Source organism: Nematolebias whitei, chromosome 12 (genome assembly GCF_014905685.2).
Source record: "Nematolebias whitei isolate Nwh7 chromosome 12, NemWhi1, whole genome shotgun sequence".
In the NCBI taxonomy this organism is placed as follows: domain Eukaryota; kingdom Metazoa; phylum Chordata; class Actinopteri; order Cyprinodontiformes; family Rivulidae; genus Nematolebias; species Nematolebias whitei.
In genome coordinates, this window is record NC_056509.1 from 27,498,953 (window position 1) to 27,522,391 (window position 23,439).

At 38.7% G+C, this 23,439-nt stretch overlaps 1 protein-coding gene across 1 annotated transcript in view; it reads right to left on the reverse strand.

The window, feature by feature from the left end:
* Positions 1-1,155: 1,155 nt before the first annotated feature.
* syndig1l (synapse differentiation inducing 1-like) overlaps positions 1,156-23,439 on the reverse strand; it is a 44,321-nt gene continuing 22,037 nt past the window's right edge. The window contains exons 2-3 of the mRNA XM_037685357.1: positions 15,760-15,897; positions 1,156-1,427 (exon numbers count right to left, since the gene is read on the reverse strand). Coding sequence (XP_037541285.1) covers positions 1,269-1,427; positions 15,760-15,897 — 297 coding nt within the window. The 3' untranslated portion in view covers positions 1,156-1,268. The remainder of the gene's footprint in view (positions 1,428-15,759; positions 15,898-23,439) is intronic.

The following is a 23,439-nucleotide window of genomic DNA, read 5'->3' on the forward strand; positions in this document are numbered from 1 at the left end:
GGAGAACTTTAACAAGCTTAACACTTAAAAACAATTATTTGTTTAATCAAAATTATAGTAAAGGTGTGTCTCAGTTTAACTTTTCTTTAAAAAATGCACTTTAATGGTCAAATCAGCTGCATTTCAAAAATAGTTTTGCTGCTGGCTGAGGTGCTGCGACGTGGGGATGAGCAACGGGACCAGCCGGTGCATTTCTTTAAAATTTAACAAGATAACCACCTAAAAACAATTATTTGTTTGCTCGAAATTATAGCAAAGGTGTGTCTCAGTTGAACTTTTACTTAATAAATGCACTTTAATGGTCAAATTAGCTGCATTTCATTGGGGTGGTGCAGCGAAATAAAGCTGATTTGACGTTGCTCCAAGCAACGAGCAGATTGAAGGTGGCAGGTTATGGCAAGCCAATTGCATCATTAATAGCTGGTGAATTTTCTCAGTCATCCAGGACATGGTAAATTCAAAAAAGTTCAAGACAAAAATATTAAAGTGTAATAAATAAATTCCAGTTGTTTTTGTCTGGAACTTTTTTTGAATTTGTCATTATAGTCACTTTGACCTATCACATGATACAATGGCATGCCTTTCTACTCTGCTGCCATCTAGTGGCTGAAAATGGTACTGTTCAAAATTTTTCAGTCAGAATTAATAGAAACGGTCATATCTCAGCCAAAAATTGGTTTATAAATATGGGAAAAAATCCATAAATACATCGCTTCAACCTATAAGTTGTAGGGCATGCAAATTATGCAAAAAACGTGACTTATACAGCGAAAAATATGGTATACATATTTATTTTCTTTTTTAAACCAAAACTCAAGTTTTAACAGTATTATTAGTTAAATTTGATGAATTGAATTATACCCTATCTTTAGAGTTCCTGTGGGGACATTGGAAGTTGGAAAAACAACAACAGTCAAACAATAATGGGTTTAAGTTCAGAGGAATGCAAGATGAGCTCAAACATCAAATGCTTCCATCACATCCACAGTGTCAAAAAAAGAAAAGAAAAGAAGACAAGTAAAGTTTGTTTTTCCCTTTGTTCCTGTCCAAAAGTTTGAACCTCTTTCCAGTCACTGTGGCAGAGGACAGAAAGCCTTCAGGAAGAGAAGTCTGGACATGAAAAATGGTGAAATGAGTAAAAAAAGAAAAGGCTGTACATCCACATCAAGTTTTCCTCAAAGTGTGCAGGTGCAACGATGTCCCCCCTGACCAAGGAGGGTGTTCTCTTCTCAGGCTGCCTGGATTTGTGTGAAAGGAGGGAACTTCTGCTATATGTGTCCTGGTTTAGAGAGGTAGGCAATGAGAGCAACCACCACACCTACATACACACCGGTGCCTATAGTGATGGAGAGAGCAGCAAGGAACAAAGCCCTCCGGGAGGCAATGTTGGCCAGTGGGAAGTCACCTTTATTCACTGCCTTGGTTGTCTGTAAAAAAAATGCATAAAGAAAACAGAGTCAGAAATCAGTGTCTGCAGCGACATCAAGAAAAAAGGAAACAGTTTAAAAATAATGTTTGGAAAATTAAAAGAAAAACCAATAAAACTGAAGAATGGACCTATTAAATGAACCGAGGAGAGCTTATCTGGCATAGCTGGGTCTAAGGAAAAAAAGTCTTTAGTGCCAATGTCAAATGTGAGAAAAGCAAATGAATCATTATCAGCCATTATTAAAACAAAAGGATATTGATGTGTGCAATATAACGATTCAACAAATACAAATAAATTGTTTCTGCGTCCACAGTGCTTTTGTTTCTTGGAGCGTTTTATACTTTTGTTGGTAGCAGGCAACATTGCCATGACCCAGTTAAAGCAGCAGCGTGTTTTATTATCCCAGTTAGGCTCGTACAGCTCCTCTCCCAGGGGCTGTGTTAACTGTAGCGGTGAAGTCGTTCCTGTAAAACAGAAACCGGTGAAAACTTGTAAATGTCCCGCGGTGTTGTGGTAAATGATGGGAGGTTGTTCAATCACCCCCCTGACACAGTTTGTTTGTGTAATGGTGAGGAGTTGTTTCCATCAGTTATTCAAAAATTAAACATTGACATTTGGGGCTACAGATTACATACATAGGCTGCACTCATACTGGGACAAAATTTCAAGACATTTAATTGCATTAATATTTATGTGTTATTTTATTTCATGTGCATTGTTCTTGCATACGTTCAACTCTGTTAAGGGCTGCATTTGATCATTTTAGTACTGGATATATATTTCCGGGATTGTAATGGTTTAGACTTGACCTTTTTGCATTATTTTGCATTTAATGCCTTTGTATGATGTTGCTACCACAGGTTTTTCTCATCATTTGCATATCCCCAGACACATTATCTTGCATGCTCACCATGCTCTATACGTCAGCATACATTCACAACAAGCTACCTCCCCAAGCACAACTCTCTTGGAACATGACACGATAAAAGATCATCTCTGATAGCATATCTGAGCTGATTTATTTACTTTATTTGATATGCGCTTTATTTCCTTTTGAACAATCCATTCATAGACTGTGCCTTTACAGGAGCTGCCATGTTTTATTTTGGGGACCAGAGTCCATGTACTGTATGCAGAGGATAGGTATGGTGACTGGGTTTTATTGTGAAGTGACTTGTAACACTGTACTTACAAAGTATGTACTCAGTAATATGGGGTACGCACTATGCAAGTACCAGATGTATACTCTAGAATTGTGCCGCTCAAGGTGGCTGCATGTTGGAATAGCTCTGTTACATTAATTCTGAGAAATTGCTTTTGAAAACTTATTTTCTTCTTCACAAATAAAGTTAAATCATGTCATCTGGACAGACTGTTTTTGGAAGAAATGCTTCATCTTTCATCTGAAAGACTTCATCAATGAGGCCTGCTAACAGGATCTGTCGTGTTAAATATCACCTTATTGACGTGTTTCATGCCAGTCTGCTGTGGAATTCCCAGAAACGTGCTTTACACTCGGGGTGTAAATCACCAGCTTTACCACGATGGGATATTATATTGATTTGTTTTTATGATTATACAATTTTTCTCAAAATCACAAAGTCTGACACGATACGATTTCGATACGATTCACAAGTCTGCGATCGATATATTGCGATATCAAATGCCCATCTCATTTATATATAAATACATTTACAAAAACAATTCAAATATGATTTAACCATTTTATTTCTGTTATTACAGGCAACAGGCATTTCAATTAAAAAACATTTTTTTCTTTATTAAAGAAAAATTAAAACTAAATGACCTGTTCAGTATAGTCTCACATTTCTCAGAAACAAAAATAGACATTGAGCTTACATAACATGGCTATCAATGCCGTGTTTCTTCTTCAGGTGAACGGCAAAATTTGTTGTTTTCGAGTATTTGAACTCACACTGGCACCTGTTGCATACGACATGAGTTTTATCTGTTGAGCCGTCCTTTGGTCAGAATCCAAAATATTTCCACAGCGTTGATTTAAATCCAGCAGGAGAGCGAATTACATTATCTGTGTTTTCTGCCTCGTCTGCCATGTTGCTGAGGTGGCCGCAGCAGCGCAGCCGTGCACAGAAATGGTGACACAGACGTGCCTTGGGAATTTTAAAAGAAAAGCGTATTTTAAAGATGACGATTTAAATCAATGTTTTAGTTTTGCCACGATATGACTGAATCATTAATCATTTAATCGATAAATTGATTTAAATCAATATATTGTTACACCCCTACTTTGCACATACAAAAATGGGAGACCATCAGTCTAAACAATGGATCATCAGTGCACAACAATCAGATGTTATGGACAAAATGGCTCCTTGCTACTCACCAAACCAGCCTGAGGACATCGGTTCAAAAATAGTAAGGTAGCTAAAACATCCAGGTATATAAATCACAAAAAAAGTTGAATCATGTCATCTGGACAGATCCCTTTAGGAAGAAACGTTTCATCTTTCATCTGAAAGATTTAATCGGTCAGTCATACATCAGTTTCTTCCAAAAAGAATCTGTCCACATGACACGATTTAACTTTTTTGTGATTCGTATACCTGAATGATTGAGATAACTTACTATATTATTTTCTTATTTTTTCTGGATGTAAACCGCTTTTTCTTTTTGGATGATTATTTACTCTGGTGTCGGATGCTGTGCAGCTGGAGGGATTTTCACTGAAACTTGGTTACTTTTGGACGTTTGGTATGATGCGTAACCATGGCAACACTTATTTTTTTGTTTGTTTGTTGTTGTTTTTTTAACTGAGAGTAGCTGATTAAGATCTCAGAAGTTATAATGCCTTGGCTGCAGCCTCAAGTCCAAGGTGAGTTGGAAAAGAGGTGCCACGGATGCATTCCCGTGGCGGCGGTGTTCGAGTGCCTGACTGCCGAGATCCTGGAGAAGGCGGGAAACGCAGCTCGTGACAGCAGGAGGGCAGAGATCATCCCCTGCTACCTGCAGCTGGCTGTTCGCAATGACGAAGAGGTCAACAAGCTGCTGGGAGGAGCGACTATCGCTCAGGGGAGGAGTTCTGCCCATTCATGCGGTCCTGCTGCCCAGGAAGACCAAGAAACCCATCGGATTCAAGTGGACGGATCAACATCTGCAACTGCTGCAAGAGCTCCTTCCTGCCCACAGCATCAGCATCTATAGCAACTCTTTAATGAAACCAGGATGATGAGTTACAACAACATTTAATTTCCCTTTGGGGTTAATAAAGTATTTTTTGACTTGAGTTGAACTGAACTGAATATAATACCAGGCTGTATTGAATGTATTGCTACCAGTAATGTAAAAGTAAATGCTCTGACTATTTTTTTCTAGTTGGTGTCAGCAGTTTTCAAACTTGCTCAAAAACAAAACCAAAAAACTGAAACATAAATAAATTTTTTAAATTTTCAATAAAATTAATATAAATGTGATAAATCCATACAAATGTAAAAACACATGAACAAAGGCCTTGTTCGTCCTGTCCACTGCATGTGATTTTGCAGACCATTTCTTTCGAGCCGAATAAAAAGAACAACAGATTCCTCTCTTTCTTTGCTTTTCATTCTTACTTTTGAATGGAATTCAAACATGCCATAAAGATATGGCAAAACGATTCAAAGGTGCTGTTTGTTTAGCCATCCTCTGTCTTCCTCTAGATAAATTCAGTTGTCTATTATAACAGCGTTGTCACATGTATATTTTTAGTAACACTTCAGAGCTGATAATTAATTTATTGTGTTTATGCACGAGTCAGACTAATGTGTCAAATGACTGCAAACGTCAGATGTCAAGGTGTAAAATGACCTCCATTAATCTTGCATTTATTTTAACAGCACTGTCTGATGTGTGAGAGTATGATGAGATTGGCCTCAGGGTCAGTCCTTCAGTGTCATATTTAAGGCTGATCCTTTCAAAACATATGAGTTTTCTTATTTAAAACGGAGGAGTTGTGCCTGTTGGCTACGTGCAGCTTCTGCAGTGACGATATCTGACTATGACAGTGAGGCTAAGACACCAAGGAAAATCTTCATATGATCTTTGCACTTGATATTAAACTTTGCTCTCAAGCTCCGAGACACTGAAATAAAATCTCTAATGCATTTTTTTTTTCCTGCAGAATTTCCAGCCTTCATCATAATTGAAATCCAGAAGGATTTATGACCCGTGTCAGTGCTTCTTACCCTTGAGGGGAGCCAGTCAGTAGAGGATGATAAAGATGGCTACATAAAGGTTCTTATAGAAGGGAAGCTTTTAAAGCAGTTGTGATGAAAAATGACTAATTTTATAGGGTTAAAAACCCACACCCTGATTTCATTCAAGTTTTTATTTTATTAAATCGTTTTGGAAATGATGTCAAATTGTCCATAGCCCAGCACTGTTTCAGTTTTAGCCATTTAAACTTTAATCTAATATTCTATCTTGTAACGATAAAAGGTGGGTGATTTTTGTTACTGCATGTGTGTTTGTCTCTTTGACAGCAAAATACCTCATAAAGCAAATAAAAGGCTTTAATGAAACTCTTAAAAAGTGAACATTCAATGTACGGTAGTCCCTCGTTTATCACAGGGGTGTCTGTTCTCAGCGCTCCCGCAATAAGTGAAAAACTGCAAAGTAGGAATAGTAGTGCAAGTAGTAAGTAGTACTTTAATTTAGTATACATACATACATACATGCATACATGATACATACATACATATATGTAATTTAAATTTTAAACCCTCTCTTGCAATATTCTAAGCAATGTTTCTAAACTCTTAACACTCTAAAAGAGCACAGCTTGTCATGATCTCCACTCTCTCTGCCACCTGCCAGCAAGTAGGTATCGTTGCAGGCAAATTCGGAAGGCGTATCTGGGTGGCCACATCTGATTGGACGATAGAAAAATGGGCGTATTCGGCCGGCCAAATGTGATTGGACTATAGGAAAATGGGCATGTCTGGCTGGCCACATCTGACTGGACGATAGAAAAATGGGCGTGTCTGGCCGGCCACATCTGATTGGATGATAGAAAAAAAGGCTGAACGATAAAAAGCCGTTTGTGTTAACCACAGACACTTTATGTCTAAAAACAAGGCGTTATTGGCAGATTGTGTTAACCACAGGCATATTATGTCTATGATGTTAATCGGTTCGACATTAGCGGCGTCTCAGGTTTAACATTGGCGGCATCTCCATAACTTCGCTTTCCACCTCTCTTAACACAGAACTTCCGGTTACATTTCAAAATAAGAGCAACATAACTGGGTAGTGGGGAGGGCTAAATGTTTTGTTTTTTTTTAATACCTAGCCATAACATTAAAAACAAAATCCATTTTGGTTGTTGAAAAATGTGAAAATAGTTACAATCGATTCATAAAGGAAGAAAAATATTAATGATACTTAAACTGGTCTTGGGACAAAGGATGTTTCCTTTAACTTTACATTTTCTTGTTCAACATTTTAAATCAGTCACTGCAGATGAGTGATTGTCAGTTTCTGCAACTGGAGCTGATATTTCTGTTTACTGGTTAAATTCCTCAGCTGTCTCACATTTTAAGGGTCAATCCTACTCCATGTTTCAGCTCCTTTCATAGATCAGATCTCATAGAAGAACTTCTAAAGAGCAAATTTTGTTTTTAGCGTTTGTTTTGGGCCATTATCTGTTACAGGACACATGATCTTTAATTGAGACCAGACTTTTTGGACAAATAGGAACAGGTTTCGCTTCAGATGCTTCACATTTCATTGTACCCAGACCACACTCAAGCCAACCTGTGTCAGGTGCAGCCTACAACCCAACAACAAAAGAGAATCTTCTTGTGTTTGACAGCAGATATAATGCTGGTTCTTAGAAACCTTCAGTTTTAAAAAAGAGTTGATGTAACTTAACTAAAGAGCAGCAAATACAGCTAGCCAATCAGTGTTAGCCCCCCCACAAACGCCTATTAGCCAGAAACACCCACTTTTGGCCTGCAGAGAACCCCTTCTCCCTGCCAGCACACTTGGCCACGCCCACTTCTCCACTGCAGAGCAGAGATCATGACAGGCTGCAAGAGGGAGCTTCTCCCTGCGCCTGTGGGATGCACACAGGTGCAGCAGGTACTAAATAATTTTGAATAATTGATTTTAAATAAAAATAGCCATGCCGATCTTGCGGCTCATTTATCAATCAGCCAATTGTGTGTCATGTCCAATCTTACTTTGAGAAACCGCAAAAGAGCGAGTCCACAAAAGTTGAACCATGAAGTAGCAGGGGACTACTGTCCATCTAATTACTTCACTTTTAGAGCCTTTATAGCTAACCAACCTTGGAAAACACATAAACGGCAGTAAGTTAGTCATCCTTACAGATGTTGAGCTAAAATTTGGAGTTGATTTCCTTTTCTTTAAATGATTTGGAGCTTGGGAGGCACAACAGTGAGCTGTTGCCTGTAAACAAGAAAATTGCAGGAGTACTTGGGTCTGGGGGTGGCACGGTGGCTCAGTTGGTAGAGCTGTTGCCTCTCAGTGAGAAGGTCACCAGAGCAAATTCAGGTTGGGGACCATTCTGGGTGGAGTTTGCATGTTCTCTCCGTGCATGTGTGGGTTTCTCAAGTTTCATCCCACAGACCAAAAACATGCATGTTAGACTGATTGGTAACTCTAAATTGTCTCTAGGTGTGAGTGAGAGAGTGAATGGTTGGTTGTCTCGTTTGTCTCTATGTGTCCCTGTGATGGACTGGAGATCTGTCCAGGGTGTCCCCTGCCTGTCACACAGTGACTGCTGGATATGGACACCAGTGACCTCCATGACCCAAAATCAAAGAACTGGATGAAAGATGATGGATGGACTTTAGTCTGGGGTATTGAACATGATGAATGGATGTATTTAAGATTTGTTTAATTTTTTTTTTTTAAACCACTTTGAGTTGCATTTAGTTTGCAGAATGGTGGCTCAGAGGTTAGAGAAGGTGAATTTGTGATTGGAAGTTCACCAGTTTGAATCTCCTGACTGTTAACTCAAACTGTGAATGAGAAAGGTGGAGCACTCACACCTGCCTTTGAGCAGGACCCTTAACCCCCCACCCCCACATTGAGAAAGATGCATATGTACAAACTATGCCTAATTTCACCACTGGTTGCTGGCAGTTTGAAAATATATCAGACGCATGCAGCGTACAAGCTGTGGCATTGAAATGACTAGCTACTACACTGTCAGGCTGTCACAGAAAAGCTATGGCATTACATTTACCCAGGAGGAGGAGAAAAAGACCAAGTAGCACTGCATTTTCATAATACTGCATGATTTTGGAGGTTTAGGTTTGTTCAGCTGAACGTCCTGAGCAACATCTTCCTCCCACACTCTTTATCCCACACTAAGTAGAAAGCAGTGTTAGTGTGTTCGTGAAAGCTGCAATGAGACTCATTAAAATAAAAATCGAATTAAGGCTGCAGAGTGATCAGCTCAGCTTGCTCACACACTGCAAGGTTTGTATGTGTGAGACTACTTCTGATTGGATGTGTCAAGGTCCTGTCTTGTGTGTTGAACTTTATTTCTTGTCTTAATCTTACTGACTATGACCCTCATACTATAGTGCATACTGGACTGTGACTAAGGGTGCATTCACACCAGCCCTGTTTAGACCACTTTAATTGAACTCTAGTCCGTTTGCCTAGAAAGTCTAGTTCATTTGGGGAGGTGTGAATGCACAATCGAACTCTGATGCGGACCAAGAAAGCCAACTCTGGTCCACCTAAAACCCTAGGTCTCAGTTCGGTTGAAGTGAACTCTGGTGCGGTTCAACTGCATCGTGAATACAAGCGGACCTGAGTCCGCTCCAAAAGCAGGAAGTGGACTGCAGCGCAGGGCGTTCTGTGTAAATTTTTTGTTTTTATATCCAGAAGTAATTTGCACTCAGTATCTTCTTCAGAGTCATTTCCTTCAGTAGTTCTTGGTGCAGCGCCCCTACAGGTGAGGGGAGGAGACAGGTAACTCAAAGGGTTTGACTCGATGGACTCAGTGCAGTGTAAATGTGAACTGCACCAGATGAAAATGTTAACAAATTTTCCAAATTTTGGTCCCCAATTGAATCAAGTCTACTGGACTATCACGTGTGAAAACAACTTAAGTTACACCCCAAAAATGTGTGTGTCAAACAAAGGCATGTCGCGATAAACAATAAATCAATTAATCGCATGATAAATGAAAATTATCTACCTCATTTTCATTTATCGGCTTAATCGTTTCGTCATGTCTCTCTCTTTCTACTGAAGACGCTGGATGACAAAAGGTTAAACTCTGGTCCTCTTCACTAACCCCTCCCTTTCTCTTATCTCTTTAAAATACAGTTTAACTATCCAAAATTGCATTTTTGAATCCTTAAAAGCAGCTAAGCTGAGAAGCTAAGCTACGAGCTAAGCTAACAGGTTAATCTCGGGAAAAAACCTCCGTCTTGTTGAAGCTCCAAAATTCACAGTTGAAACCTGTGCCTTCGTGAAAAAAAGTTTTTCTCAGAACTTGTTTACTGAATTTTTATTAAAAGCTTTGTGTGACAAATGCTATGCTAATGAGCTCAAACCACCCTGACCGGCCTCCATTTTGAGAACTGAAGAGACTGTCATGTCACATGAAGGAGCCTCCCTCCCATTTTTCTTACAAAGATACGCTCACTCCCTTACTTCCATCCTTCGGTTCAAACCATCTTATACTGCCATCCGGTGGTCGAAAAATGTACTACATGTCAAACAAATTAAACATTTCTTCTACTGATTATTGTCAAATTTCAATCAATATTATCGTTTATCGAAATAATTTCTGAGACAATTAATCGCCCAGCAAAATTTGTTATCGCGACACACTGCAAACTGAAAATTTTACTTTTAATGTGTGTGTGAATGTTGTCAAGGTTGGTGTTAGATGTCGTACCCAGGAATGCAGACAAACGAGGATCTCAATAAACTAAAGATGTATTCACAGAATCACAGTTAACAAAAAGCTAGAGTAACAGTTAGAGAAACCTAAATAACAAAGTTGATGGACACACAGGCAGGGCATGAAGCACAATGTCAGACCGCAGAAGATCTGCGAGAATCAACTTGGGAAGGCTGAGCTAAATGAGGTGTGTGGAGACAGGTCAAGGGCAACACATGCACCCCGGCCTCCCCCTCAAATAAAAAATGAAACGTGCATTATTTCATGTAACCTGTCTAGCCTACATGTCAGTTTCCTGTCACTCTCTTGCAGGGAGTGGGCACCCTCCGCCAGGTGCAGGACACACAGCTTGTTGCTGAGGTCTGACACAGGTCATAAGAGAAGGGGAGGGGGCGGAGGATTCTTTTGTCACCCTTGCTGGGACAGGGATGCATCTAATAGTGCACCTAATACAAATAGTACACAAAACATTATAAAACAAATAACACATAGACTCTGACAGTTGTATCACCTTAAAAATAAACTGGGTGTACAGCGTTTTTCAAGGCAAATTGCTCATTCTTTTATCCCTCAAAACACTTAACTGCAATGTAAAAAAAAAAAAAAAATGAAATGATTCAGACATGTTAAGGGTGTCCCTATAAGACTATAGAAGATTAACTGAAAATAAGCTATAATACGGTCAAGAGAGATGAGAGCCTTAACCGATGTACATGCCAATGTGAATGAGAGGATACCCTTGAAAGCAAAATGGTTAGAAGCATTTAAGGCTTTATCTCCACAACCTTGACAAAGTGATTGAAATAGGGTGTCATAGAAGAAAAGATAACATCTCAGACGTGGCTGCTTGGAGACTCATTCTGCTTGGTGCTGTCAAAAGTCAATCCAGGGCCGTTAAAAGGTTTTTCTACAAAATACCACATAAAGCAGAAGGTCTCTGTTTCTTCTTTCTGTCATAGTCTGTGCTTTGTCAGTTATTTAGTTAGTTTAGTCTTAATTTTATTTCTCTTTATGGTTTTTGTTTTATTTTTCTGTCCCTTGTTTCAACTCCTTCTATTTGCCAGTTCTCATTTTTACCCTCCCTCGGCCTCTCAGTTCTTCAGTCAGTTCCCACTTACACCTGTTTCCTATTCGTAATCACTCAGCTGGTGCCACTTTCCGCTCACCTCCCGTCCTGTTTAAACTATTTCTGATCACCACTCCTACAATAAATAAATGGTAAGGCGGATGTGCCGTCATTTCTAAACTTTTATCTCTCGCTCGCTCTGCTACCTTTCTAAAAATCTCTAATGAATCTGCTAACGCAGTGCAACAGAGGCAGTGAGCTGTAAACGTGAGGTTGAGACAAAAATAAGTCCTTAACTCGGAAATTCAGCTTTTTTCCCCCCAACAAAGTCTCAGGAGTTCATCGTCTCAGTCCTCCTTCTAGCGCACCCCTGCGTTTTGTGAACTGTTGCTGCCACGTCAGTTTTTTGTTTTCATTTATATAATACACTTTGTTTGACTCGGGCTCCTCATGTCTGCCTGCATCTGGGCCCAGTCCCTTCATGGACCATGATACCCTCACAAATACATTACCAGAAATTAGCTCATTTATTTTCATTCCTTGTGACGACTTGTATGTCATAATCTAACTTCAGGGGAGTTGTATTAGCATAATAGTGAGAGGAATCACTTTCCTGCGCAGACGTCTCAGAGCCGAGAAAAACAAAATGATCTACATGACCAAAACAAAACCTTTACTCTGTTAGTGGTATTAAGACTTCCCAATTGAAAGCTCAAAACAAACAGCTTTCAGGTATTTACAATATTTTACTGTAGTTATTAACATGTGTGTGTGCTGAAAACTCGTTAGCACAAATCTTGAAACCATAATCCCACTACACGGGATTAAAACATTTATTCTCATCCAAACACAGCACACATTAATTTAAGGCGGTGTATAAAAGCCAGTCTGTGTCTGTGCTGGTCCATTCCCTGATGCACTGACTCAACTCCTCTCCTGCAGCTCTCTGTTTGACCAGGCGTGACCTTCCACTGGAGCAACAACACTATTGATCTGCCATTTACAGACTCTATTACAGTCACTAACTGCTTTGTTTGTGAACGCTCCGAGCGTAAATGGTAAGGCTGATGTGCCGTCATTTCTAAACTTTTATCTCTCGCTCGTTCGGCTACCTTTCTAAAAATCTCTAATGAATCTGCTAACGCAGTGCAACAGAGGCAGTGAGCTGTAAAAGTGAGGTTGAGACAAAAATAAGTCCTTAACTTGGAAATTCAGCTTTTTTCCCCCCAACAAAGTCTCAGGAGGCATTAAAGGCTATTTGGTTTTTATTATCAGTTCAGCCAGTTTGTGTTAGTCTAAATCTGTAATTTAGATAAAGATCTGACCACATTTAGAGTAATGAACATAAAATAATTATATTTAGCGATTGCCACAGCCAAAAAAAGTATTTGCTTGTGTCTATGTCTAGTTGTGTGAATTCCTTTGTTTGTGCTCTGTTAACAACTCATTAACAAGCCAACGGATTTAATTGTAACGCTCACAAAAAATAAAAATAAATTGCAAAATGTTCGTCTACAACGGATTCAGTTTTGGAGTCAAACCAATTTAACATGGCCGCCAGAGTTAAGTGGATTTAGCAAAGACAAGAATGGTTAAAAAAATCGCTACATTTACAGATGAGTCTACATTTGGAGTCATATTTGGTGCGATAGTGGAGGGAGTGGTGGCGCAGAGGTTAAAGAAGGTGGGCCTGTGATTGGAAGATCACTAATTCAAGTCCCGGTACCAACTACAACAAAATGTGGGTAGGATAAGTGAAGCACCCGCTCCGGTCTCCACCCTCATTTGCCCCACTCTGAGCCCTTGAGCAAGACCCTTAACCTCCACCATCTGCTCCCCTGGGCGCCAGATGGCAGCTCTCTGCTCCACACAGAGGGCTGTGGTAGCTCGGTGGTCTGTGGTTGTGTCAGGAAGGACATCCGACGTAAAAATAATTGCCAAGTCTTTGCGCGACTGAGTTCACTGTGGTGACCCCTGAAGAAGGGAGCAGCCGAAAGAAGAAGAAATAATAATTTGGTGTGATAGTAGCTAGGAGTTATTCTCCACACATATTTAGCTAACACATGCCACAAGATCTTGGAATATTGTGTGCATTTGTGCAAAACATATAAAATTAGGCTAAAAAAAAATCCATAATTTTTCAAAATAAGAGTCATTATTTAAAGCTCTGGTATTAAAGACAGCAGGAAATACTTATGCATTGATTTAAAATGCTGATTTATTTATTCCTTTATGTTGTCTTTTCCAAGATTTAAACTTAAATTCAGCCACAAAAACCCCCAAAACATTGAATACTATTTAGAACATTATTATTTAGTGACACGTTTTGTGCAACTTAATGAAAAGAAGACTTCTACAGCAGGACACTAAATCTTTACAATAAGTCTGTTCCGATATTCACCGCATCCTTTTTTGATTGCTCTTCTTGATACACCTTCAGAAGGTGTATCGAGATACACACTCATCACATCCACATAACTACTGAGGAAGTAATAAATTAGCTTCTGACAAGAGAATTCACTGACTGGCTTGAACTTGACAAAGGACATGAGCTTTTGATAAAAAACATTACGGTCTAAGGCAACGCAATATACTCAAAATGTTGTCCTGCATACGAGTGGGAACAGAATATGTTTGTATGTGATGCAGTATTCCCAAAATGCGTCATGCGTTTGTCCTTTGATAAGGCGTAGGACAGAACTGATTTGCAGCAACACGTGTAGTGATTATGTTCTTTGTTTTGCGCAACATCATCTCAGTTGTTTCTTACAAAAGTGGAGGAAAGAAGGGTTGGAATTAAACGAAAACAGTTTTAAACCATGTTGCATCGTTTATTGAATAGCATTCTTTTTAAGCGGCTACAAAAATGCACTGAAGAAGAATCTTAAGCACGCTACACTAAAGCAAAGCAAGAACTGTGGGTTGAGACATCCTGCAGGATTTTAAGATCGGTTTGTTTTAAATCTGTTCAGTAAAAAAAGAAAGAAAAAAAAAAGGACTCAGTAGCGAAAGTTAGAAAGGTCTAAAACTGTGGGATTTAAAACGCCCTCTGGTATCTAATAATCACCAGTAAACACACCGCCGGGCTTTTAATTAGTGTCACTTGTTTATGAACAGCACTAGAACTCATTAAGGGTGTGAGAGCTAAACTCATGATTTATTTGTACTTTCACATTGAGAAATGTTCAACGCTGCATGTGGATTTTATTTAGCATCACATTTAGATCACATTAGATAAAACAAACATTTGTCTTGTACTACTATTCTAACAAAAGATACGTTCTCAGTTTTATATCAGTTGTCAATAGTTTAGTTTGATACACGGCCTAAAGGAAATGACTGATGTTGAAATTAATAAGATGGTACAATAAGACTTTTATTCTTTAATTTTATAATGACGTTACTAGTTGACAAATTCTACTTTGTTGTATATGGCTTGCTTTAGTGTTTTGACGCTAAAAAGAGGGTTCTTTCAAATAAAGAGAATATTCCATTTTCCATTTGCTTTTAATTGTACTGGCTCTAAAACCGACATATCGATGTAACCGAAACCAAGTGAAAAATCTAATTTCAAATCCAAGATCTGACATTTAAACTATTAAAACACACCCCAGGCTTAAGTATTTGACAAGTAATTGAAACAAAAACTGCACTGGTCCTAAAACTAAGGATAGGTACAAAATAAAAGCTCAGGTTCTGAATAGAAAATACACAAAAATGAACAATTCATTATGAATAATGTCATAATTTAGAGTGCTATTGTGCTTTTCTCTCAACAAGTTTGACTCTTTCAACTGGAGAACAACAGTTCAAACAAGTCTTTTTAATGTGTCTGTAAGCTTATCATTCTCAACATGTTGGGACAACTTTAATTAGGTTCTTCTTTAATCCTCTTGAAACCGGAAATAGTTCAAAGGCCCTTTCTCACCTAAGCACTTTGAACACCTCGTTTCTTGGCGTTTACAGATAAAGCCTTTAAAGTGATTTATATTCTCTTTCTGAAGGAGGCTCTCCGCCTGTTTTCAGAGCAACAAGCTTACAGATTGGCCTTGAGTTATTGATGGCTAGCTTCATAAAGACTGGCCTTGCATCAGGACAGCCAGTTGAAGGTTGTTTATTATGTGTGATGGTCCTTAATCTGCAGGTAATGGCCCACACCAAAAGCCAGGAATGTGGACGTAGGTGCGTGGAATGTTCACAGCTTCATGAAAATGTGTGCAGTATGCATGTGTGGGTGAGGATAATGCTAGACCCCGACGACCAGTTGCTGAATCCTTCATGTGTAACAGACCGCAGCTAGAAAGGTATGATCATTCCATATCTGTGTTGACAGTTTTGTGTATGTGGACTCACCCCCTGTGAGAAGTAGAAGGCCGCAATCCCCAAAGGCCAAAAACAACAGAGCATGGAGAATATGGCCAGGCCAAGGTGGTCTCTAGGTGGGACGACGATGAAGTTATCTTCGCTCTCACTGTCACTGGAGCAGTCGGTCTGAACATGGAACAAGGTCAAAGTAAGCAACCGTTTTGTCTTTCATACATGGAGCGATTTTATAAGTTATAATTAGAGAGGGATATTTCAAAAACTGACGAGTCAGAATATCAGAATCAGAATAAGCTTTATTATCATTGCACCGAGATGCAACGAGATTATGTTCGCACGGTCGTCTGAAAGATGGGCGGAGTGCACGTAGCTGCTGCTATAAAGCGCGGCCTTCTTATCCTTTACAGAATACATTTCTTTAGATAGAAAAAGGGACAAAGCCACGAGGAGAGGATACAGTGGCATTACTAAAAAGATCTAGTCACACCTCGTCCTAACAGAACACGATTTAAGACATAAAAAAAACTCTGCCAGCTAAAGCACATTTATGAACACGTTACATATGCATTTGACACGAGGTAATCCATGAAGCACTAAACAGATAGTCCATTGTCCTGATAAGATGAGATGATGGTCGGCCGGCACAGTTCTGATAGACTCCACAGAAGTTGGGGCGGGGGGGGGGGGGGGGGGGGGGTTGCGATAGACAAAGCTTTTCCTTAGTTTACACATTTTCCAGGAGAAACTGATAAGTCGACCTGTTTCGAGGCCAACCGGGGGGTCAGATTTAGATAATCCACAATTGATGACTTATTCAGGCAGACTGTTTTTCCTGGTCATCCTTTGAGTCTGAACTGATCCTTCCAAGGTCCGAAATATGACAATAATATTGAGCTGAGCTAATAAAGAAGTGTAGTATTTTTTTTTCTCAAAATTGACTAAAATTAGTGTATGACGGGTTAACACCAGTGGTAACTGCAGTATGTGGGGTAACATGAATGCTGCAAGTATCAGTTTGATTGGAAAACAATTTAAACTAAGAAACACGGGCAGCTTCCAGGTAGCCACACACAACTTCTGCAATATTCAATTCAGTTCAGTTTATTTATACAGCGCCAAATCACACCAACATTTAATCCAGGAATAAATCCAACAATGTTCAGAACTTTGGTGTTTCCAACCACTTTGGCAGGGTCTGCCTTGGGGGAGTTGACGGGACAGACGGCGAGACCAAGAAGCCATCTCATCACCAGCAAATTGTTTTCCACTCTGGGAGGGAGCTGTTTGTGGGATTCTGTTTGGTTCGGTGCCTCGTCAGACTGAAGAAGTCCTTCGGATGAAGGATGAAACGTCTCAGCAACAGAAGAAACCATCCAGATGACCTGACGGAACATTGTTGGAACAGGCAGAGATGTTTTAAAGCAGAGCTGGTAGTGGAAACATCTGCCCTTGGAAAAAAAAAGAAGTAATTTGTTTGAGAAACAAAACATGTCACCGTATGCAGGATTGTTTGCTTCTACGAAATGTCACAGCTCATGTTCACGGGCTTTTTGCGATGGCCCATTAGTTTTTCATTAGTTTTAATGTATGCAAATTTCCACATTTTGGCTTCTAAACAACAGATGGTATCCAAAAAAAAAAAAAAGATACGGTTGGAAGTATTCTCCATTTCAGATGTGAAATTGTTATAAATCAAACACACCTCCACCCTAAAGCTTTATGAAACTATTTCATGCTCCACACAGCTTCCCTCGCATGGAACTGCAGTGTCTTCAGTAAAGGACGACAAATTCACATACATTTGCATTTTCTTCAGCAGGTAACAGATTCTCGGTCTTTATCTGAAGCAGAACATATCAGTACATGCTTCACAGCCTGTAAGTTCATACATTCTGCTCAACACATTTTCCAATGCACTCAAACATATAGATGACAAAGGCACGACCAAGACCAGAGATTTATTTTCAGTGGTGGCTGTAATGAAAAGAAATTGCAGATTAAGGTCACTGTTTCTATATGAGACTTTAAGCTGCATTCTTCCCACATTATCCTGTTAGAAGGATGATCCATCAGGAGGATGGAACATAGACAAATAAATGAATGTGTCAAAAAATTTAAGCTTGGATATTTCAGTCAGACTGACGAAGCAGGTGAGAGGAGAGAAAATGATAAAAATCCATTGAGGGACTGAAAAATAAAGATTTTTTTCATTGAGTGCATGTCCTTTTTTTAATGATATGATTTAGTGAGTACACTTAGAAATAATATTAGAATATATAACCTAGAGTTTAAGTAGTTTAACTTTGTTGAAACGAGTATCAAAATATCCCAATATCTAAAGTAGACAATTGCTTGTATTTTGTGTTAATGGTAGCCTGGAGTAAAGTTTAAAGTATATTAAAGCACAAATTTATTACAATATTTATTCCCTTTTATTACTGTAAATGAGGACATTTGTAGAAGTCACCAAATTTTACACATTTTCATTAAGTCAGCAACTTGAAAGGTACAAAATAAAGGACAAAAATTGCAGACCCTGCATGAAACGAATGACTTGTTGATTAATCAACAAAAAAATGAGACGTTTTTCCAAAGTTTCATGGGTTTCTTTATTAGATAAAGGGACTCATTTGTTGTAATTTTATATATCTAGGCATGGGCAGCTACAATTTTTGGGCAGATTATCATTATTATTTTTTTTTTATAGAGGGGGTCAAACAAATTTCTTTTGGTAGTTGTTTTCCTTACATTGAAACATTAAAAATGCTTTATCCTGGAAAGAAAATCAATATAAATACGTTGAACATTATAAAATGTTTCAACATTTTACATTTTTCATTTTTCAACATACAAAAAAAATAAATAAATGAATAAACAAAAGGCCTGGCATTCCTTAAATGAATATATATATATTGCTCAGTTTTGCGAACATTTTAAACTAAGATCATTTTATATTGTGACAAAACAGTAGTTCTAGTTTTGGTCAAACCTTTAAAATAGCAATTTAATTAATTGTGTTTTTGTTGGCTTGAACAGGTGTGACTTAAAAAAGGATTTACGTTGAAGATGATCATTCGTTGATTACTTAAAATTTCATTAAAACCTGTCAGGGAAATATGAAATTATTTGCTTACAAATATTTAATACTTAATGTTTAGACAAAGCTCTTGTGTAATGTGTTGCACTTGTAGGTCTTAGCACAGTATCTGCAAATTTTACTGATTTATAGTGATTTAAGGTGAAGAGGCTGTGGCGACCATCTTAAATTGGGTTGGCTCTAAAAATGAATCAGTTGTTGGTGTTCAAATGATTATCATTAAAACTTGTCCACTGGTTCATTGGATAATTTGCTAACAGACACACAGAACTGCAAATAGTTAATAGCAAAGTTTTAATGGGTCAGTCTCTACAACCACATCAAATGTTCAGTCATTACCTTTAAAATTCAATATTGACTGAATTATAGCTATTTTTGTGCTTTTTAAGCTTTTGAGGTTGGCAAACCATCTTAAATGGAGTCAACTCCAAATATTAATCAGATGAAGTCTACTTTTTTGGGGGTTAAATCAAAACTTGTCCAACTTTTGTCCAAATTTTAACACATTTTGATTGTCGGTAATCTAATTTTTGCAGTCAAAAAATGTCATATTAAGGTTGTACATAAAAAAAAAGTAAATCCATCCACCTATATTTTACCAGCTTTTTCCTTTTCGAGTCACAGGGAGCTGGTGCCCAACTCCAGCGGTCATGGGCAAGAGGGAAGCACTCCCTGAACAGGTCACAAGTCTGAGTGGAAACACTGGGAATGCATTTGCGTCAAGGAGTGAAAGCGTTTTCAGTTATTCCTAATAGCTCATGCTCCCCACAGTCATGGTGTGTGATTGATGATGGGGATTAGACGGCCGGTGGTTGAGACGTTTGCAGTCCCACTGGCTAATGGCAGGGGGAAATACTCGATTAAACTTTAATAATAATAAAAAAAAAACATGTTTAAAACTAAACACGATAAGGCTGGCAAAAGCTTTCAAATTTGTCCTTGCCAGCAGACAGTGTGGGCTCAGAAACCGGTAAAAAGCTGCGAAAACAGACCCATGCCAGCAAGATCAATATATTTTAATCTGTTTCTATAATGAAATGCTGGGGCGAAAAGGTCAGAACAAATGAGCATAATGCAGCTTACATTGTTCATAATGTCACTCTGCTTCAATGGCTGTAAGGTGGAATCTCTGCAGAGGCCAATGTGCGGTGCACACAATTTACTAACAGTACACAAGCAGCCCTCTGGCTGTTTGGGGAATGAAAACACATCCCGTTGGCTTGATTTGGCAGGGAAGGAGAAGTTCAAGGAGCAAAGGAAGTTATTAAGTGCACAATAAGGGTTAGCTGACCATACAAGATGGCCATTAATCATAAACTTTTCAGAGGTAAACAGGTCATCAGCAAACTCATGCACCAATTATCAGCCTGCAATGACATGATTATCTTTTATTTTTACTCAAATCGATGCCAGCCGCAAATTTAAATCAATCTCTCAGGAGCCAATGTGAAAATAAAAGTTACGGGTCACAAACCTCGGTAAGATTTGCAGCAAAGCAGAGCTGTTTACCAATTTCCTGTATAACTTTTAATGAGTGTGTGTGTGTGTGTGTGTGTGGTGCCATGTCAATTCACTTGCTCACCTCTGCCGTAGCAGAAGGTCCTAATGACTCTGCAAACAGATATTATGGTTATCTGTGCTAATGTGCCCTGTGGGGTAAACATGAGACAAGTAGCTGACAAGTAGCAAATAGCTAATTGATGGTTTCACCATGAAGTAGAACCAACTGGAGGGTTTGTATAATTTGGACAAAAGGGAATATGACATAGCCAACTTTTTACCTCTTGTCCTTTTTTCAAAAACCACAATTTTTTTTTTCTAAATTTGTGACATTTGTGTCATTCATTCAACCTTTATTTAGACAGGTTAATCCCATTGAGCCTCAAGGACTCATTTACAAGAGAGACCTGATTTTAACAAATAGTGATGACAACGATAGACAACAGCAACAACAATAGACAATTATAAAAAAGGCATACAGATATATTTTTATCTTTTTTACAATTTAAAATAAGATGGGAAAAAGTAGCAAAAACGGGCGAACGTAGAAAACATGTCATGATTAATATTCAAAAAGATTAAGTTTTTTAGAAGTTTTTAAGAGCAATGACATGACCTGACTTAAGTATCCAATAAATCCTGAGCCACTTTAAAAAGATTCTGTACTTTGATCCAAGTAATGTTGCTGTATGTCTGTTTTAACAAGAAAAACAAAGGACAAACACTTCCAAATATCACTACAAGGTATTGATTTGAATCAACATTACAAAATTAATGTTAGTTGTAATTTTTTGATGTAAAACTCAAAGATCCCAAAGAACATTTATTGATTAATGAAGACAATTGCACTGAAACAATCTGTCAAATATGGATTGCCCATTGTACCAGTAATATCAAAAATATTGAATTTAGTAGCAATAGTTTTGAAAATAAAGCTTCAACAGCTGCAGAAAATAACAGTGACATGATTCTAAAGGAAGTCACAATATTTATACTGATAACCAAAAATTGTAAATATTGCACTTTGAAGGAAGAAGGAGGACGTCTGGTGATTTTCAAATGGTTTGATTGCCTCAGAACATCAGCTTCCACAACTGTTTGCTTTCTTCTTCTCCCTGTGCTCACTCCATCCATCCATCCATTATCTTTACCCGTTTATTCCATTTTGGGTCACGGGGGTCGCTGGTGCCCATGTCCAGCAATCACTGTGCGAGGGGCGGGGTACACCCTGGACGGGTCGCAAGTCCATCACAGGGCCACATAGAGACAAACGAGACAAACAAACATTTACTCTCTCACTCACACCTAGGGACAATTTAGAGTTACCAATCAGCCTAACATGCATGTTTTTGGTCTATGGGAGGAAACCGGAGCACCCGGAGAAAACCCACGCATGCACGGAGAGAACATGCAAACTCCACCCAGAAAGGCCCCTGGACCGGGGTTTGAACCAAGGACCTGCTCGCTGAGAGGCAGCAGCTCTACCAGTTGCGCCACCGTGCTGCCCCCTGTGCTCACTCACAAACATTCAACTCACCACAAGTGATGCCCTCTGGTGGTGCAACAGTGCCACTACATACAAAGTGTAACCTTGAGGTTTTGGATATATCCAAGTTTAACTACAGACAAAAGCCCAAACTATTGCTTATAAACCAAACATACAATAAAACAAACACATTGGGGGTGTCCAAATTTTACGAATAGCACTAAAGATTAATCTTTGCCACATAAATTTCCAAAGAAGCTTTAAAGGTCGACACTGCAGCCACCACCCAAATCCCAACACAACTTTTCTGCAATTCAATCTAAGAGAAAAGCACCAACACATTGATGCATGAGCTGTACAAGAAGTGCAAAGAGAAACAAGATAAAAATAAATGCTAAAGTTTCCACAATTGTCCAAACTGTCAAGTGAAATAAAGATTAGTAAAGAATGTGAACCAAAAAGCAATTTTCAATCAAAACACACCATCCATCCATTATCTTTACCCACTTTTTCCTTTTTGGGTCATGGGGTCGCTGGTGCCCATTTTCAACAGTCACTGTATGAAAGATGGGGGACACCCTGTACAGGTCTTAAGTCCATCACAGAGACAAAGACAGACAAGACAGATATGAATTCACTCTCTCACTCACACCTAAGGACAAATTAGAGTTACCAATTAATATAACATGCATGATTTTTGTTATACTTTCACTGAACTTGAGTAGCCAGAGGACCAAGAAGGTACACACAGACAGTGTAGAGTGCGGACTGACCTAAGAAAAAAGGCCTTCGCCTACTCCACTCATGTTTCCTGGAATATCTTGCAAATAGAGCCATCACTCTCAACCTTGACCTCTCCAAGTGTCTTCAAGCATTTGCCAAGTTCCTGGCAAAAAAATAAATAAAATGCAGACATGTTCCTGTTTATTGTATTCTACATTGCCTTACAACCTAGCTGTTTTTATTTTTTTTAAGTACCATTTTCTTTTATTTATTCTCAATTTGTATGATTTTTATGATTGTCCACTGTTGCCATCACTCTTTGTTAAAATCAGGTCTCTCTTGTAAATTAGTCCCTGAGGCTTAATGGGATTAACCTGTATAAATAAAGGTTAAAATGAATGAAGTGGGTTTATTTACAGGGGAGGTGGAACAGGACTAGACTCTATCTTTCAAGAGAGGAGAACAGAATACGGAACTGAGCCAAGTAGACCGAGCTAGATTTTACAAAGAGTGGATCTTAATCATTCTTGTCTTGTCCTTGGTTCAGGATTGGAGGAGGAAGTAAGAGGTTCAACAAAAAAAGGAAAAAACAACAAGAAAAAAACAGGTGAGTGATGAGGAACAGACAAGACTGGAGAGAACTAGCTGGCAGGCACGAACAGAGGATAGAGCTGTATTTCCAACTTTGATATCTTTCTAGGGATGGAAGTCCCAATGGAGACAACATCGACCAGACCATTGAACCAACAGGCCATAAAATGACTCGTCACAGACAGGAGAACCAACTGAACCATGAATTCACCTATGGGCCCAACACAGATACGTTTCTTTATTTGCATTAAACTATTCTTCAAAAGCACAAAGTTTGTTTTCTCAGTCATCCAGGTATATAACAACAAAAAAG